The sequence below is a fragment of the Myotis nattereri genome, assembly GCF_964212035.1.
Source record: "Myotis nattereri genome assembly, chromosome: 9".
NCBI lineage: Eukaryota > Metazoa > Chordata > Mammalia > Chiroptera > Vespertilionidae > Myotis > Myotis nattereri.
Genome location: NC_138084.1, coordinates 52,270,761 through 52,283,825, shown reverse-complemented (window position 1 = coordinate 52,283,825; position 13,065 = coordinate 52,270,761). Strand labels below are relative to the sequence as shown.

The 13,065-nt window shown below is 42.0% G+C and overlaps 1 protein-coding gene across 11 annotated transcripts in view; it reads left to right on the top strand.

Annotated features, from left to right (window-relative positions):
- DLG2 (discs large MAGUK scaffold protein 2) overlaps positions 1-13,065 on the top strand; it is a gene marked incomplete at its 5' end in the record, with an annotated part of 1,947,716 nt that overhangs the window by 1,513,118 nt on the left and 421,533 nt on the right. For 8 of the 11 annotated variants that reach the window (XM_081100118.1, XM_081100117.1, XM_081100121.1 and 5 more), the window contains one exon: positions 11,549-11,704. The exons of the other annotated variants lie outside the window; for them this stretch is intronic. In XM_081100118.1, the coding sequence (XP_080956244.1) occupies positions 11,549-11,704 (156 nt within the window). The remainder of the gene's footprint in view (positions 1-11,548; positions 11,705-13,065) is intronic. 11 annotated transcript variants of the gene reach the window in all.

Here is a 13,065-nt window from a genome sequence, read left to right as displayed (position 1 = left end):
GCCCTGCCCGCCATGAGAGCCACTGCTGGTTTGGTCGTGATGGCATTACGGCGTAATGGCCATGGGTCTTTTATATAAGAGATTACAGTTTACAACTTTGCTGGCTGGTAGCACTAAATGTGGAAGCTAAGTTTGGGAAAAGTTAAGTGAGTATGGTACAAATAGGCATCTACTCCAACGACCCTAGTGGAAGTCCTTGGAGGCCCAATCTGGTGGTGCTTAGATTTAAGGGAATGCATGGGTTTCTTACAAATCATCTAGAGGAATACATTCCTCAGATTTCCCTGCTTCTTACTTTTAAACTTTTAATAGCTCCTTCGTCAAATGACTAACACTTTTCTGCTTAAAGTTCAGTGTAAGAGAAGTCAGCCTCTTGCTTAATCCTTATCATTACAGTGTCAGATGCTGAGCCACCAGGTTTACAACCAGTGCTGTATTCTCTTTTATCCCCTGGTTACTTCCCAAAATTCTGCCCTTAACACCTATTTTCTCAGGCCTGGAATTCAGTCTTCTTATGCTTACTTCTCCACATCCATGGCCAAACAACCCCCAGTGTATTATGTATGAAGAGGAGCATGAGGCACCCTTATAAAATTAAAACCCTTTTCTTCTGAATTATGTCAGGCAATATACTAGATGCTTAGGAATCCAAGCTCTTGCCTCCCAGATGCATCATTAATATAGTTTGGTTCTATGTCCTGCTTATACAGGAACATGAGGCTATCTGTGCCCTCCCTATTTGGGGCAGCCAAGGAAGGCCACAGAAGGATGAGGTTGGAGAATCTGAGCAGTTTACAGGCTTATCTGGATCAGTCTATAAGACAGAGAAATTTTTGTTTGAAGGCATACAAATATACAACCCAAATCCTTCCTATTGTAATTTTAGGTTCTCTATTTTAGTTCTAGCTCTGCAAAAGAGAATAAAAAGTACTGAATTTTTTTTTTCTGTTACTACTCTATTTCCTATAGTAGTGCTTCATTCATACCTTCTTGTATTCAGGAAAGCTGTGGGGAAACAAAGATTAATGAGATTCAGTCCTGATCCTCTATGAGCTAAGAGTCTAGAAAGGAAAGAGCCCTGTGAACCAGACGTGACAGTACATTAGGTTAGGGTTCTGAGGGCTTGGAGAGCTGTCCCTTTAGTGGAGGGACTCAAAGTGTGAGTCACTTTAAAGAAAAACCCAATAAAGTGTGAGTCACTCTGACTGTTACCTCTAAGAGAAGGGAGTCATATTCCTTTGACCTTGTATCTGCAGGTTCTACGCAGATGAGTGTGTACAATCACCATCATTGTCATTATCATCATTGTGTGAAACATTCATTATCTCTGGTACAGGGCTGGGACTAAGGTGAGGTAAGTGAGGTCAGCACAGCAGACACAAAATTTAAGGGGACATCAAGAAACTCAATAATTAAAATAACATGTTAATGCAATTTTTAGATAATAGAGTTAATATAAAATATTAGAATTGTATAGACAGGGTCTCAGGTATTATGGGATTACATAGGGGTCTAAGGTTTCATCTTTTGTCTGAGTGGCATGGTCTAGTTGAAATGATCTGAAAGAGACAGTAAAAACAATCCAAGTGCCTGTTTTATTTTCATGCAATTGATTGCAAGCATGAGATCATACCTAAACTCCTATAAAGAAATGGGGTAGGAGATGGTGGTTTATTATCATTATACTAGAAGCCTGTTGCACAAAAATTTTTGCACTGGCGGGGGGGGCGGTGTCCCTCAGCCCAACCTGTGCCCTCTCACAGTCTGGGACCCCTCAGGAGATAACCACCTGCTGGCTTAAGCCCACTTTCCTGGTGGCAGATGGCACGCCCGATCCCGTGGTGCCTGCCCCATCTCCCCCGGTCGCACACAGCAGGCCCGGATCCCGCGCTGGGGCAGGCAGCGGCTTGTGATCTCTCTGCCACCTGCCCGGGGCAGTGAGGCGCAGCAAGATCTGCCTGCAATATGCAAATTTAATGGCCATCTTTGTTGGGTTAATTTGCATACTCTTCTGATTGACTGATGAGTGTAGCAAAGGTATGGTCAATTAGCATATTTGTCTTTTATTAATGTAGATAGCTAATGTCCTATGGGAACCAGCAGGGAAATTCCATAGCAAGAGCCATAACAATACCCTTAAGTAATGAGTACAGACTGGTATTCTAAATTCAAGGAACCTCTAGACACGTTAGCAACAAAATTTGGAAGAGCTTCACTCTGGTGCTCTATAAATAGTGAACACAGCTATAGGTTCCCTCTACATGTCTGGGTCTTTCCCTGATTCTACCAGCTGATAATTCATTTTTCTTCCCCTTCATTCACATTCCACAGGAAAATGAATTTAGTCTAGCTTCTTTTTTAAACTTAATTAAAAAAAAAAAATTTGGAGCCCTGTTATCCATACCGGTCATGTTTGCAGAGTCAGAGGCCCAATCCTAGTCTAAGAACATTGGCTAGGGGAAGACTGAGTTGGTTGGAGTCAAGTTGGGAAAATGACAAGGGACAGTTTCAGGCAAGGTAGTTTTTTGTAGATTAGGATTAGATGAAGCATCTCCCTCTAATACACCAGCATTATCGACTAGCAATTGAAAATGCCAAGGAAACAAAATAGCAAGTGCTAATGGAGTTCAGAGAAGAGAGATCACCAGGGCCAGGCTGTTCTAATTCTATGCAATAAGAGCCTGTAATTATAAACCAATAGATATGCAAATATATGCAGATGGCTCAGCATTGGAGACTACAAAGCCATTTATCTCTGGCCCCTGATAAGTGGACAAGGTAAATGATTGTTTATAAATTTACTTAGAGATTCTACTAGAATCTCTATTTTTCCTCTCTTCTGGAGGCATCCACAGAATGAAGAGAGACAGTAGGTACCTTAGATTGGATTTCCATATTCATTACCTTCTGACCTAGGCGACTCTGGAGGTTTATAATAGGATAAACAGGCCTTTTCAGGTTTGACTGGCTGATTTACACTGCCGGAAATCATTTCACTTCTTTACTAAATAAATGGGAAATGATGGAGGCATCTGTTTCTGCCACCCAGAGCCCAGTGACAGCTCATAAACTGGCATTACTTTTCTTTCTCTCAGAGAGGTCACAGATAATAAAACTGCAGGGAAATACTAAGAATGCTGAGTGCTGGCTCTAGGCCTTCTGGAACTCAGGGCTGAGAAGTCTTTGAGGAGCCCCATGCCCATGGGTGACTCTCAGAGGAATTGGGGACAAGTGTCACAATGGCCAGACTTGCACATCCAGGAGGCCCATTTCCTGAGCTTGAGTGAACCATGCACAGAAAACTGTCAGTTCTAATTGTAAACACTGAGATCTCTGTTCTGTATAATCTGTAAAAACTATTGATGGCCTAAAAATGTAAACCTACTTAAGAGATTCAAAATAACTAAGGGCTTCCTTTTTAATTTCTTTCAATGAAGAATGGTAAAAAATTAAAATTAAAACTTAATTTTTACCCTGGCTGGTTTTGCTCAGTGGTTAGAGTGTCACCCTGTAGACTGAAGGGTCCTGGGTTCGATTTCAATCTAGGGTACGTGCCTGGGTTGGGGGGGCTCAATCCCCAGGAGGGGGCATGTGGGAGATAGCCAATCAATGATTCTCATCATTGATGTCTCTCTCTCTCACTTTCTCTCTCTCTATCTTTCTTCCTCTCTGAAATCAATTAAAATATATTGAAATAAATAAATAAAATGTTTGTTTATTCAAAGAAACATTCCTCAAGTATCAAATATGTCCCATTCCCTCTGTTCAGACTGTAGCTTGCTATGGTACTTCTGGATGTTGTACTGTGGCCTATATAGTACATAATATAAGCTAGAATTCTAGGACTGTAATGAAGTTAGCAGACAGACATCTTCAAATCTGAACCCCGCTTTATACCACTTGAAAAGAGATTCTCACTGACATTTTTTTAATTTTATTTATTGAGGTGACATTGGTTAATAAAATTCTATAGGTTCCAAGTGTACATTTCTATATATTGCATTGTGTGTTCACCACCCAAAGTCAGATCTCCTTTCGTCACCATATATTTGATCCCTTTTACCCTTTTCTACCTCCTTCCATCCCTCTTTCCCTCTGGTAACCATCATACTGTTGTCTGTGTCTATGAGGGATTTTTTTTTCCGATATCATTGTCTTTTTTGTTAATGTGTTGCTTTCAGTTTTATGTCCCACATAGGAGTGAAATCATATGGTTCTTGACTTAGTTTGCTTACCATGATATTCTCAAGACCCATTCATGTTGTCACAAAAGTCAGTATTTCGTCTTTTCTCATGGCTGGGTAGTATTCCACTGTATATATGCACCACATCTACCCTATCCAATCATCTACTGAAGGTTATTTCTATGTCTGGACCATTGTAAATAATGCTGCAATGTACATAGGGGACACAGATATCTTTATGAATAAACTAGAGGCCCAGTGCACAAAAATTTGTGCACTCAGGGGGGAAGGGGGATCCCTCAGCCCGGCCTGTGCCCTCTCGCAGTCTGGAACCCCTCGGGAGATAACAACCTGCTGGCTTAGGCCCGCTCCCGGGTGTCAGATGGCAGGCCCAATCCCTAGGTGCAGCCCCTGGTTGGGCTCAGAGCAGGGCCAATTGGGGAGTTGGGGCGCCACCCCCTGTCATGCACAGAGCAGGGCAGATTGGAAGGTTGTGATGCCACCCTCAGTCACGCTCAGGGTAGGGCCAATTGGGGGGTTGGGGCACCGCCCCCTGTCGCACTCAAGGCAGGGTCGATGGGGAGGTTGCGGTGCCACCCCCTATCACGCACAGAGCAGGGCCAATCGGGGGTTGGGGCGCTGCCCCCTGTCATGCACAGAGCAGGGCCAATCCGGGGGGTTGGGGCTCCTTACCCTGTCACACACAGAGCAGGATCGATCAGGGGGTTGGGGAACTCCCCCGTCATGCACAGAGTAGGGCCGATAGGGGAGTTGGGGCACGGCCCCCTGTCACACACAGAGCAGGGCGGATCAAGGGCTTGGGGCACCGCCCTCTATCACGCAAAGAGCAGGGCCGATCAGGGGGTTGGGGTGCCGCCATTGTCACACTCAGGGCAGGGCCGATGGGGAGGTTATGGCTCTACCCCGTCACACACAGAGCAGGGCCCGTGGCGGGGGAGGGGGGAAGGGGTTGGGGCGCCAGACCGTGTCACACACAGAGCAGCAGGGCGATCAGGGGGTTGGGGAGCTCCCCAGTATCAGGCACAGAGCAAGGCTGATCAGGGGGTTGGGGTGCCTTCCCCTGTCATGAACAGAGCAGGGCGGATAGGGAGGTTGTGACCCCACGCCCTGTCACACACAGAGCCACAGGGCAATCAGGGGGTTTGGGCGCTGCCCCCTGTCACGCTGATCCCGGTGCCGGGAGGCCTCTCAGCTCTGCTGATCCCGGTGCTGGGAGGCCTTGCGGCTCCACTGATCTCGGTGCTGGGAGGCATATTACCCTTTTACTATATAGGATAGAGGCCTGGTGCATGGGTGGGGCTGGCTGGTTTGCCCTGAAGGGTGTCCTGGATCAGGGTGGGAGTCCCCACTGGGGTGCCTGGCCAGCCTGGGTGAGGGGATGATGGCTGTTTGCAGCTGGTCACACACCCTTCAGGGTTGGGGTCCCCACTGGGGTGCCTGGCCAGTCTGGGTGACGGGCTGAGGGCTGAAGCTCCCAACTGCTCCTTTTTTTCTTTTTTTTTTATTCTGGGTCAGCTTTAGCTCTGAGGCTCCAGCTCTTAGGCCTCCGCTGCTGAAAGCAGGTATCTGGTTTGTTTCGGTTCTATAATTGAAACAATGTATAACTCTAACTCTGAGATCCACGCTCGCTGAAAGCAGGTTTCTGGGGTTTTGTTTAGCTTCTATATTTGTTACAATGTTTCAAACTGCAGGCTCAGAGGCTGGCAAGGCAGGCGGGGAACGTTGGTTTCCTCCGTCACTGAAGCAAGCAAGCCTCATGTTAGTTTCAAGCTGCCTGGCTGCTGGCCGCCATCTTGGCTGGCAGTTAATTTGCATATCGCCCTGATTAACCAATGGGAAGGGTAATGGTCGTATGCCAATTACCATGTTTCTCTTTTATTAGATAGGATGTTTTCAAATTTTTCAGGTAGAGGGATTGCAGGTTCATATGGTTATTCTATGCTTCATTTTTGAGGAACCTCCAACTGTTTTCTGTAGTGGCTGCACCAATTCATATTTTTCACCAGCAGTGTATGAGAGTTTTCACCACAACCCCTCCAACACTTATTATTGTCTTGTTGATAACAGCCATTCTAACAGGTATGAGGTGGTATCTCACTTTGGCTTTGATTTGCATTTCCCGAATAGCTAGTGAAGTTGAGCATCTTTTTAAATATCTGTTGGTCATTTGTATGTCTTCTTAGGAGAAATGTATGTTTAGGTCCTTAGCATAGTTTGTTTTTTGTTGTTGCGTTGAATAAGTTCTTTTTATATTTTATATTTTGAATATTAACACCTTATTGGAAGTGTTGTTTGCAAATATCTTCTTCCAGTATGTTGCTTGCCTTTTCTTTGTGGATGGTTTCTTTGCTGTGCAGAAGCTTTTTAGTTTGATACAGTCCCATTCATTTATTTTTGCTTTTACGTCCCTTGCTTTTGAGGTCAAATTTATAAAATTCTCTCTAAGGTCAAGGTCCATAAGTTTAGTACCAATGTTTTCTTTTATGTATTTTATTGTTTCGGGTCTTATATTTAGGACTTTGATCCATTTTGAGTTAATTTTTGTGTATAGTGATAAACAGTCTAGTTTCATTCTTTTATATGTGGCTTTCCAATTTTCCCAGCACCATTTATTGAAGAGGCTTTCTTTTTCTTTCATTATATGTTTTTGGCTCCTTCATCAAAAAATTATTTGCTCACGTATATGTGGGTTTATTTCTGGGCTATCGCTTCTGCTCCATTGGTCTGTTTGTTGTTTTCTCTGCCAATATCATCCTGTTTTGGTTATTGTCACTGACATTTTCAATTTAGTTGTTTGGTTGCAAGAGAACATTGTCATTATTGCAAAAAGATTTAGTCAAATTTGTTGAGCAGTTATTTTAATATTTTTTTAATTTACCCATCTTCTGAGATATCAAGTGTTCTCTCAAAATAAAAAATAAAAGAAACTGGATTTGATATATCTACTCTTTAGCCAGTGACTGTACAAAAAAATGTAAATAAAAAGGGAAGGAATGAAATATAAAAATGAGCCTGCAATATCAGTAGCTATATCTCTGCATTGATAAGGCAATGAATCATGAGTATTGATGCTTAGGCAAGGAATCAATCCACTATAAAATAATTCTGGAAGTGACTGTAGGCAAAGAAATAAGGGCCTCTTTCTAAAATCTAATGTATTTAAACATCTTCCAAATAACAAGTCTACTAAACTCATGAGTCATAAAATAATGTTACACCCATAAAATGGTTCCAAAAGACATAGGTAAAAGTCTTAAAAGTTCAGCAGTGTGCAATGTATAGAGCTTCATTTTTATTGTCTTGAATTTATTGTAGTGTTTACAGGGAAGCTGATTTTCCTTTGATTTAGTTGAGTACAATACAAGTGGGGATTTTTTCCTCCTAAGATATGTATTAGCCAGCTTTGATTCTGATAATTTGTCTCAAAATATACTGCTACTGAGGTAAACGGACTAGGGGAAAATTGCTAACATAATTTTCTTTGTCTGTCGAGTCAACATCAGACTAAGAAAATTGAATCAGCCCTCCTCGGCAGAAAGTACAATGTTATTGAAATGACATCATCCTGAAAATGTTTTATGGCTTAAAAGAAATCATCAGTTCCTTTATTCTTAGGCCCTGTGCTGGCAGTTTAGATCAGCTACCATTTTATATATCTAATGTTTTAAAATAAAGATACAGTGATTTCTCTAAACAGTCATAGACTTAAAACTTATAGTCAGAAAAAAGTATTCTTTATATTTGTTCTATGTATACAGAAGGTGTTAGATGAACCTCCAGCATAATTAAATGTATTGCCCCCTTAGCAAAGGCCTTAATATAGTTATTTCTTTTAAAAAAATATATTTTTGTTGATATCAGAGAGGAAAAGAGAAGGAAAGATAGAAACATCAATAATGAGAGTGAATCATCCATCAGTTGCCTAATGCACGCCCCCTACTGGGGATCAAGCCTGCAACCTAGGCATGTGCCCCTGACAGGAATCTAACCCAGGACCCGTCAGTCCGCAGGCCAACACTCTATCTACTGAGCCAAGCCAGCTAGGGCTATAATTATTTCTTTGTATTAGATTATTGATCTTACATTTTGTAGAAGTATATTTGTTAATATTTGGTTCTGTTTCTATACCAAAAAAATTACACTGGCTTAAACAGGGTAGCTTATTTTTATCCTGCATAAAAGAGATCCAGATGTAGGTAATCCAGTGGTAGTGTAGTGTCACTCCTTCTTCAGTGACACAGGCTCTGACATTATGCTCCACTAGTGATATTGTTTGCCTGCATCCTCAAGGTTGCATCCCCAAGATGACCACTAAAGTTCCAGCCACCACATAAAGATTCCAGGTCAGTAGAGGGAGGAAGTAGGAGAGAACAAAACTGCAGGGGTCCCTTTAAGCAGTCAGCTCAAGAATCTCACAAAACCCTTCTGCTCAAATCACAGTGGGCTGAATATCTTCACAGGCCACATCTATCTACAAAGGAGGCTGAGAAACAAAGTCTTTACTACAGGAAAAGGGGAAACTTGGGTTTCTATTATTAAGAAAAGAAGAGTACATGGATGTTTAGAAGGCAATCCAGCCATTTCTACCACAGCAGCTGTACCTCAGAGTGGACAAACTGGAGAATGGTATCAGGTCCTCTTGTGATAACCTACCCAGAGTAATTCCCATAGAGCTTGTACATGCCTCCTCATTTTTATTTGATTGATATTTATGCAGCTCATTAATACAAAGCCCTTGTCAAGCTGCATTTTTGTGTGGACATGCATATTTTAGGTGCAGAAAAGACTGTCATCTCTGAAGGTGACTTTCTTTATCTGATCAGCATGTGGGTCTTTCTGTCTCCAAGACCATGAGAAATGTGTGCACATCTTCGTAAAGATGCACCTATCAACAAATCAAAACAGACTCCCCCAAAATAAAATAAAAATAGTATCTAATCTGTTTTGACTGATATATTTCAGTAGCTGATACAGAAATTTACAAATGTGCTAGGTTTACCTGAAAGTGGCGTAGTTATCTTAAAATATATGCCAACTTCCCTAAAGTAAGAACAATTTTGGTTATCTCATTGAAGGAACCTTAAAAACCATTATTAGACACTGGGATAGAACAAGCCGACTGTATTGTAAAGTACCTCATTATAATATTAGTAAGATGATTATTCTGGAGGACAGATAGGCCTCTGAATGTCTCCTGTTCATCCTCAGCCCCTTTATGGTATAAACAGATCAAGACATCTCTTTCTGTGTGGTGGAAAGGTCTGTGTTAGGGAAGAATCCAATTCTCTATACAGTGTGTCTGCATGACTGGCTCGCAATCTATAATAATAAAAGCATAATATGCTAATTAGACCGGACAGCCGAACAACCTTCTGGACAGCCTTCTAGATGTCCTTCTGGATGACCTTCTGGATTAAGCTAGGGCTGCAAGGGCCAAGGCAAGCCTCCAGGGCTGTGGGGGCCAATTCCCTTGCACAAATATCGTGTATCGGGCCTCTAGTCTTACCTAATAGTAGACAAACATGGTAATTGGCTAATCAGTGCAATATGCAAATTAACCACCAACAAAGATGGTGGTTAATTTGCATACTAGGTTCCAAGCAGTGGGGCAAAGTCTGACGGCCCCGGGCGGAGCAGCAAGGCCTCACACCCTGACGCCAGGCAAAGCAGCGAGGCCTCATGGCCCTGGGATCCGCTGAGCAGCGAGACCACATGGCCCCGGCGCCAGGCGGAGCATAGAGGCCTCATGGCCCTGGGGCCTGCCAAGCAGCAAAGCCTGACGGCTCCGGGGCCGCTCAGGCCAGAGCCCAGCCAGAGCGAAGACCTGAGTCCCGGGTGTGGGAGGAAAACCAGTGCCAGCAGCCAAGGGAAGGGAAGGCCTATCGCACGAATCTCTCTGTGCAACAGGCCTCTAGTAATATTACAAATGAGGTAAAGTTCGCCTTTAACACTTTGCTTATTCTCTTTTCCTCCCTGCTCTCCATCCTCAATCAGTTCAGGAAGCATTAGTTGAGTACCTATTATACATTAGGGGCCATGTTGGGGGCTAGAGCTACAGAAACATGGACTGTGCCCTCACCGAGTTTGCCACATACATTTCCTGTACCTCTCAGGCACATGGCCACTGCTTGCTGCCCCTGCTGTCTTGTGGGCCAACAGGTGCTCTCGGTCCTGTGTCCTGACCTGCCCCTTACCTTCCCAGTCAAGCTTACCTTCCTGCAGCTGTGGCCCAGTCTGCTAGGTAGCTCTTGCACTTAAATTTATATCTTTCAGTTCTTACCTTAAAGGATATTAGTAGCAATTTCAGGTATGTTAAAAGTGTGGGGTAGAGATGGTATTGTTTCTTTATAGTACATGGATCTCTGACCAAATATTATAGGTAAAAATTATCTGATTATATTATGTATGATTATAAGTAATAACTATTAAAATGTTGCTATTTTAGATAATGTTTCAGTATCCCTAGATTAATTCATTTAATAGACATTTTACTAAAATGAGTATCCTATGCATAGAAAACTCTCTGAGATCAATTGTTGGGGGCGGGGGATAATCTATAAATAAATATTTAGAGGAAACACCCAGATCATACAAGCTATTAGATTCCTAAGTAAGGCCTACAACCACCCCCACAATATTTGCGAAGTATGTGAAAAGTTGTATGCATGTTTTTATTTATGCAGGCATTCAATAAATATTTATGCAAGGTGTACTCTGTCCCAGACTCTATTTTAGTGGCTAACAAAACAAATGAAGTCTCTGTCCTTATAAAATCCAGGGTGTAGTGACAGTGGCAATAATAAATTAAACAAAACAAACCAAAAAGAAAGATTATTCCATGCTGAGAAAAAAATATGAGGTGAAATATGTGCTGCGAAAAAGAGCAGGATGTCTTGGCCACAATGATCAAGGGGTGAACATCTCTATGAAGTGCACATTTAAGATGAGATTAAAGTTTACAAAGAAGCCATGTATATGTGATACTTTCAACAATAAAGACAATAAATAAACAAACAAACAAACAAATAAATAGACATGTCAAAGCATCCCAAGGTGTGCCATTTCAGACTGGATTATCCAAAAAGGCATGGCATTTGCAGGTTGATTTTGACACTACTGAGGTATCTGGCATGTAAATGTTAGTCATGCCACATGTGAGCCAAAGTTCCATTTTCTAACCAGACATCCTGTTTCCTACAAAAAGACTCTTAACTTGGGCCTAATGAAGCCCATAACGTTGTTCTGGGTTTTTACATTCGTGTATGGTGAAATGCTACCAGGTGCACAGTTGTTCAGTGTGTGTGCTAACCATGCAACTCTTTCTCTCCCTCTTGTGTCACCAGGCCTCCGGAACCCGTTTACAGCACTGTGAACAAACTCTGTGATAAGCCTGCTTCTCCCAGGCACTATTCCCCTGTTGAGTGTGACAAAAGCTTCCTTCTATCAGCTCCCTACCCCCACTACCACCTAGGCCTGCTCCCTGACTCTGAGATGACCAGGTACTGCATGCGCTTCCTCACTTCATCTTCTCGAATTGCATGTGCTTCCACCAGGAAAGAATGGGCAGAGCCCGCCTCTGCTCACTTCTCTTGCCCTGGACATCTTCCTCGAGGCGGAGAGATGTTCTGCTCCCTTGGCGCAATGGGAGAATTTAAGAACATTGCCTTGTTTTTCCTGGTGTGTTCATAGAGCATTCAGACATGATCACATGATGCTCCAATGTTCTTGGTTCCCATGCATTTTGAATGAGGTATTAATTACATTTTTCTAAAAGAATTAACTTTGAAATTTAAGTAGCACTATTTCCCTCAATCCGAGGATAAAATAGGACATTTATTGAATACATTTTTAGATACTATTTAGTAAACACTTACTGTGCTCCAGGTATAACATAGCCTAAGAAGTAGATGCTATTATCGCCATTTCATATTTTAACTAAAGTATTAAATTAGTGCCATCACTTAACTGACTCCTTGAGGTATTAAACAAGTTGTCCAAAACTACATAACAGTTCTATCTGACCACAAAAAAATATATCCTTTTAATTTTTCTGTTAATTCTCACCATTCTTTTTTTTTTTTCCTGTTAATCCTCAGACAAGGATATATTTCCATTGATTTTTAAAGAGAGTAGAAGAGAGGGGGAGAGACAGAGAGAGAGAGAAACATTGATGTGAGAGAGACACATCAATTGCTTGCCTTCTGCAGGTGCCCTGACCAGAGTCGGGAATCAAACCTGTAACTGAGGTACATGCTCTTGACCGGAATCAAACCCGGGACCCTTAAGTCTGCAAACCAATATTCTAGCCACTGAGCTAAACTAGCCAGGGCAATAATATATTCTCACAGTATGTTATCAAGCTAGGCAATTACATATGTTCTCTTATTTAGTTATTCCTGTTTTATATAAAAATAATAACAAAGTTTAAAGCAGCCAAGGCCTTGCCATCAGTATGATATTACTAATAAGTGTCGATTCCAGATTTGACCTTAGAATACTTTCTGTCTTTCCACAGTTTTGTAAACATATTGTCTTAAGTCTAAAGGTTGGATGTAATTTGTTCATTAATATTCTAAAGGATATGTATGGTAAATAATAAAACTTCACTTTTACATAAGAACCAAAGCCAGAGAGAAAAGAGAATCAGGAAGGAAAAGAGAGTGCAGGGTTCCATAAGGTAGTCCCAATTCAGTTTCAATTGAGAGATCTCACTTGTGATGTTCCTAGATTTAAGGGGATGCTTACATAGGTATGTTTTCAGATGGAATATTTTCATATGTCTTCATAATAATGTTAGGGCTGAGAAAATATAGATTTTACAATGATTTGAAGTGATAGTGAATATATCAAGAGGGTTTCA